The following is a 6,289-nucleotide window of genomic DNA, read 5'->3' as shown; positions in this document are numbered from 1 at the left end:
GCCAGTGAGTGGAAGCACAAGGTGGGTATTTCTAATAAAGTGGCCAGTTAGTGGAAGCAGAAAGTGGGTGTTCCTATTAAAGTGGCCAGTTAGTGAAAGCACAAGGTGGGTGTTTCTAACAGACCTTTATACACTGGCGGTACCATCAATATTTCCTTTCACTGATCAAGGCTATTCTATGAGAGACCAAACAAAGTAGATCAGGTACATGAAATGATCTTTAATGTTACCCTGAGATAATTTTTGCATTTTGGGTGTGAAAAGCTCTGCAATGTGGAATGGAAACCTTCTGTGCCCTTTCTACCTCTCTTCCAGATTTAAAATGAAACAGAACAGCTTACGCTTTGGTTTTTTACACTTTCTTCTTTTATTGCAAATATCATAAAAAGATGAACTTCTTCAAAGGAAATCTTTAAATCTGATGCAAGGAAAACAATGGTTGGATGACCAGTAACATCAGTTCTCAGATACGTGGCATGGAATAAGGAGTAACTCTTAGGAGAGATTAGATGGAACATATTGGCGTCTCTAAACAAAAAAAAAAACAAGCAAACAAAAACGAAACAATCACCGCTTCAGAGCTTTATGAAACTTTCTGATGAAAGGAAATTGAACTGGTCCAGTTGAGCCTTGCTTTCAACTGAGCCTTACTTTCGGAATGGAAACAGTACTTCATCAATATGCGTTTGGCTAACACACACACACACACACACACACACACACAAAAGGAAAAAACAACATTTAAAATAGAAACATCTACATATGATAAATAAACACGATTACAAAACTGTACCATATTAAGTAGCGCCCCTCAGGCTTTACGCCGACTATGCTATGGAACCTGGAGGGGCGATTTCTGAAAAAAAAAAAAAAAACAATTAGTCCTTTAAAGTATTAACGAATACAATGCACATAATTACTTTGAAATAAAATTAATGCTAATAAATAAATTAGAAGGGTTAAGACTTGACAGAATGGGAAGGTGGGGGTGGGAAGACAGGGCTGGCAAGACTGGACAACCTGGGGATCAGAGGTCGTTTCCTGTCACAGGAGTAAATTCTCAGCTGCTGGTGTACTTTTCCTTTTAGCCAAACCCTGCCCCCCTCAAAATCACCCCCAAACCCTTGGACCAGGCACTGATGGTGCACGCTCAAAACTCCTGCCTGGCCCTTTTAGGAATGCTTTACAGGAAAGATAAATAAACCTACGCAACCTACAACGCATGAAGACGAGAAAACAGGCCGACAAATGATTCAGATGCAGATGCGAATGAGACAGGGCTGCTAGGAGTGGTTTAGTTTAGCAAAAATAGACCTTTCTTTTAAGAGAAATGGCATAAAATCCCCTCCAATCAGCCAATGGCAAGAAAACATAGTTACACATCACTGTAGGAGGTGTTCATAAGGCTGCATGACACACATGAACCTGCGTAAACAATATCACATGAAAATCATGGCAGGTTTACAGGAGAAGGCAAAAATGTTCTTTAAGGCCAATGCAAGTTCATGACGAGATTTCGTTCCAAGACATTTTGGTTTCTTTTGGTCCAATCATTATCACATTTTCACAGAATGTAAAGGACAGCTGCTGCGCTCCAACCATGGTGGACTGGAGACACTCGTTTATTTTGGACAGCAATGAAAGGCTCATTTCAACAGGCATCGTTTGTCATAAAAGCTGTATGTCAAGTATCTGTTGATTTTTTACGTCATTGAACCTTTTCAGTGTCCAGCACAGTATCACAATGCTGATAACATGACAGCTGGCCAATCCTACCACATATAAAAAGTAAACTATACCAACGAGGTGGGCAATATAGCAAAAATTGAGTCTTGTGATACTTCAAGAAATTTTCACGTTGCATGATATGTCGCTATATTTACTGGTTCAGACATCTGATCAGTTGGAACAGAGAAAGAAGAGCCAGTAGTGTTAAATTTTAAAAATGTTATCAATTATTTTGCAATATTTGGCACCAAATCCAGATAAACTGGACTGTGAGAAGTCTACAAATGCATATTATGACATGATTTATCACAATGCTGATAGTCATTTTGCCCAGCGCCTGCTTTTCTATATCATCAGCATTATATCACTGTGAGCTATAAACCAACAACCCCATGTCATAAAACTGCTAACGTGACATCAGAGTTGACAAAGGCAGCTTTTATGACAGATGACATCTGTAAACGTTTATTCAGGTTTATGTCAGTTGTCATGATGAGCTTGTGTGTCATGCACGCCCTATAGTGAAGTGCCAGCAAACATACACAGTACATACTAAAGTACAATAATTAATTATTCCTCACAGAGGAACCTTTTTCTCAGAAAAATGTTTTTTCTTGTAATCAAGGCTAAAAATATATATCTACTCATGGCATCAGGTTTTTCTGAAGGCACAATGTGAGTCTTTTTTGAAGTCCAGCTTTCCTCAAATGTCTGTTTTTACAGAGTTAACGAGGCATAACGAGTCATCAGCCTTGTTGAACAGTCTAAATGGTCAGGGTCTTGTGAGCTGTGTGTACACGGGCTGCTGGTCCCAGTGCTGGGGGCTGTGGCCGGCTGCCGGGACGGAGGGCACGCCGGTGGAGTCGGTGATGGGGGTGTACATGGGCCTCTGGCTGGGGCTCATGTAGCTGAAGGTAGAGTAGAGACTGGAGCCCTGGCCTGCAGCATGGCTATAGTAGGAGGTGGCACCGCCCTGCTGGTCACCGTAGTCGTACTGTGCCCGGCTGATGGAGGGGAAGGAGGAGGCGGCGTAGTGCTGCAGGTTGAAGGAACCGTAGGTGACATGCTGTGGCGAGCCCTGCTGCTCGCTGTAGTGGCTGGGACTCAGCTGCTCTGTCTTGATGTGAGTGGTGTTTCTCTGCTGGCCCTGATCTCCGCCGCTCCCGGTGCCCAGCTGGGTTAGGGAATGCTGCTGCTGCTGCTGCGCGCCCTGAGGGCTTCCACTCTGGTTCTTGCTCATCCAGCCGCCCCCCGCTGCCTGGCCCAGGCCATATCCGCCCACGTATGTGGCTCCCGGGTGCCCGTTTGGGGGCAGGTACTGATCGAACTCGGTCACGTCGAAGCTCTCCATGTGCGAGATGACATCGCTGCTCAGTTCACCGATGTCCACGTCACGGAAGTCAATGTTGAGCTGGCGTCCGCTGCCCTCCTGGAGTGGCCGGCCCTCGCGCTTCAGGTCTACTTTGCTTGGCTGTACATCGATTTTGGGGGTGGTGGGGGGAGTCGGGGGACCTTGGGACTGGCCTGTTTTTCGAAGAGGGAGGGAGGGAAAGTGGGTGGAGAGAAAGGAGGGAGAATGTGAACTACTGCTCAACTGAACACGGCTGATGTAACAGTTTCAGTAAAAACAACAAGCCTCGTGGACGCGGACCAGAAACCAGGATGACAAAGCAGTTCTTTCTATTACAACTTGCAACAAGCTGCACGTAGTACATGGTTTAAAAGTGACCTCTTGACATGTTAAGCAGCACAAGCAGGAGCTTCTGTGCAGGAGTTACTGTGCTGCAAAAACTTTGCTTCTCCGTTTTGTCGTTTGTAACTTCTTGTATTCTTTAAAGCGCCAGTTTTTGTGTTCGGTTAAAATTTCATGATGAATACACCAACAGATATGGCACAAAATTACTTGGGAATAAATATTTTTTACATCACTTTCCATTACAAGCTGTAAATGTTTCTACTTCTCTTGTAAAGTTGTGATGTTTTACTTCAACAATGACAAAAACCTACTGAATGTCAATCTAGGCCTGTAAAAGTTACTAAACTACTCAACCTGACCATTTGAGCCCATAACACTGGACTAACTAGAGCCCAGGACTCACCTCCTTGCTCACTGGGGGAGTGCACTTCTCCCATGCTGGATGCGGGGGAGTCGGCCTGCTGCAGAGCTTTAAAGATAGCGTTGGGCGACACGTGCCCATGTTCTGCGCCCTCCTCCACCTCGCCTGCGCCGTTCTTCACTGACTTCCTCCTCCGGGGCTGGTATTTGTAGTCTGGGTGATCCTTTTTGTGCTGCACGCGCAGGCGTTCCGCCTCCTCCACAAAAGGCCTCTTCTCCACATCGTTCAGCAACCTGTGGATGGAGAAGAAAGTCCTCAGGATGGAGAATCTCCACATAGAAACAAATCAAACAACCTCACACGACTGACTTCTAATGCAGCCAAATAAAGCACTTGAGAGCGGAATAGGGAAAATTAAAACACCACAAAGCCTGGTAATACAGTGTAATATGTGCCTTGTAAAGCTGTAATTACATTGTCAGAGCATAAATATATCAAGCACTTCATTCTTTGTTAGTCTAACCCTTGTCATAACAGACTAATAAGCTCTTGCTTATGGGCATTACATTGAAAAACTGCTTTCAAACTGACTTCCTTCCAACATACACAACATTTCTACAGCAATAAAACACAGGCCATTACAGCAGCCCAGCAGTTCAATTATGTTTGGCACAAAAACGTGTTGGTGTGTCTTTAAATCCGAATCAGTTAAATGCAGTGTATTTTTCATCATAGTGCTGAAGTTGAGCAATAATTTGGCCCCTACAGATTTACCACCTTAACTTCTACTCTCCAAACTCACCTCCAGAACCTCCACTATAAACCTACCTCCCAAACTTCCACTCATTAAGCTTTTCAACAACTCACCTCCAGAGCTTCTGTTCAGTAAACTTACCTCCATAACTTCCACTCCCTAAACTTACCTTAAACCTACCTCCGAAGCTTATTCTCTCTAAACACACCTCAAGAACTTCTACACTTTAAATGGATGTCCAGAACTTCCACTTCACACTTGCCTTTGTATTTTTTTTGGTCTCTAAATTAACTTCCAGAGCTTCCACTCTCAAAACATACCTTCTCTAGTTCTACTCTCTAAATGTATATCCATAACATCTACTCTCCAAACCTCTATACAGAACTTCCACTCCCTAAACTTATCTCCAGAAGTTCTATTCTTTAAGCTAGTCTCCAGAACTTCCACTCCCTATACTTATCTCCAGAACTTCCACTCTTTAAGCTAGTCTCCACAGCTTGCATTCCCTAAAGTTATCTCCATGATTTCCACTCTCTGTCCACTCACACATCTTCATAGCTCTACTCTCTAATCTGACCTCCACTCTAACCTCGACACCATATCTTCCACTCTCTAAACGCACCTTCACAAGTCCTGCTCTCCAAACTAACACCCACACCTTCCAGCCTCTAGACTCAGCTCCAAACCTCCTACTCCATCAGCTGAGCTCCAGGACCTCTACTCTCTAGGTGGACCCTCATGATTCACACCCACTCACCTCCACAGCTTGCCCAGGGTCTTGCTGAGCTCCGCGTTGTGGAGATGAGGGTACTGGTCCGCCAGTTTCCTCCGCGCCGCCTGCGCCCACACCATAAAAGCGTTCATGGGCCTCTTCACGTGCGGCTTGTTCTTGCTCGAGCCGTTCACGCGCACCGGCATGGGCACGAGCGTCCAGTCATAACCCTTCAGCACCTGTGAGACGGCCTCGCGGATGCACGCGGGAAACTTGTCCTCGCCCTCGTCCTTCTTGAAGTCCCCGAGGCGGCTCTCGGCCGCGGCGCGCTCGCCGTCGGAGCCCGAGGCGGAGGGGCACGGGGAGCCCGCCGAGTCCTCAGACACGCTGGGGCTCGGGGCGTCGGACAGACCCTTCTCTTGCTCGTCCGTCATCTTGAGGTAGGGGTCGAGGAGATTCATGCGAGGAGCGGACGGTGAGCGGCGCGCGGAGAAAAAAAAGATCAAAAGCAAAAGTTGTGGCGCGTCGCGCGGCTCCTCAGAAAGTCCTTGAGAACTCCAACCGGGTCTGAAGCGCGCGCTGACGTCCTGGTGGCTTCTCACGCGGCCGAGGTTCCCGTTCCCCTCGGGTTCTCTCAGGTTCTCCTGTTTATTTTTCCCTCCCGTATGTTTTATTCCTCCGTGCAGTCTGGAACTTCTGCGGTGCCCGTGCGCCCTAGCCTTTATAAGAGAGCTCGCGCCACGATTGGACGCGCGGACGCGGACACGCCCTTCATCTACTCCCCCTCCTCCCCCCCCCCTCCTCCTCCTCCTTCACACTTTACTAGTTGGAATTGAACGTTTTCATTCTAGTACTATTAATAGAACTCCACTACACACACTTCAGCTGGTTCTCCGTGGGTTCTTTTGTAAAGGCAATGCTTCTACGTATAGCCATACGTTCTGTATAGAACCATCTGCGTAGTGCAGTTGTTCTTCAGATTGATGGAGAATGTGTGTAGTGCATGTTTCTATGAAAACCATACACAACACATTCTCC

The 6,289-nt window shown here is 46.3% G+C and overlaps 1 protein-coding gene across 1 annotated transcript; it reads right to left on the bottom strand.

Moving 5' to 3' along the window:
* Positions 1-343: 343 nt before the first annotated feature.
* sox9a (SRY-box transcription factor 9a) lies at positions 344-5,931 on the bottom strand. The gene is made up of 3 exons (XM_017714346.2): positions 5,297-5,931; positions 3,828-4,078; positions 344-3,252 (listed from the first exon to the last, which is right to left on the bottom strand). Exons 1-3 carry the CDS (start codon positions 5,710-5,712, stop codon positions 2,501-2,503), a joined length of 1,419 nt encoding a protein of 472 aa, XP_017569835.2. The 5' UTR covers positions 5,713-5,931; the 3' UTR covers positions 344-2,500.
* Positions 5,932-6,289: the final 358 nt, after the last annotated feature.

This window comes from Pygocentrus nattereri, chromosome 13 (assembly GCF_015220715.1).
Source record: "Pygocentrus nattereri isolate fPygNat1 chromosome 13, fPygNat1.pri, whole genome shotgun sequence".
Taxonomy (NCBI): domain Eukaryota; kingdom Metazoa; phylum Chordata; class Actinopteri; order Characiformes; family Serrasalmidae; genus Pygocentrus; species Pygocentrus nattereri.
Note: the sequence above shows the minus strand (reverse complement) of the source record. Positions and strands in the feature narration are given on the sequence as shown.

Bases quoted from the DNA above. Each gene is read 5' to 3' on its own strand.
- sox9a (XM_017714346.2), bottom strand. From the start codon at position 5,712: ATGAATCTCCTCGACCCCTACCTCAAGATGACGGACGAGCAAGAGAAG. The intron at 4,079-5,296 runs GTGAGTGGGTGT...CTCCATCCACAG, and splicing joins ACCCTGGGCAAGCTGTGGAG to GTTGCTGAACGATGTGGAGA. The intron at 3,253-3,827 runs GTGAGTCCTGGG...TTCGAAAAACAG, and splicing joins CTCCCCCAGTGAGCAAGGAG to GCCAGTCCCAAGGTCCCCCG.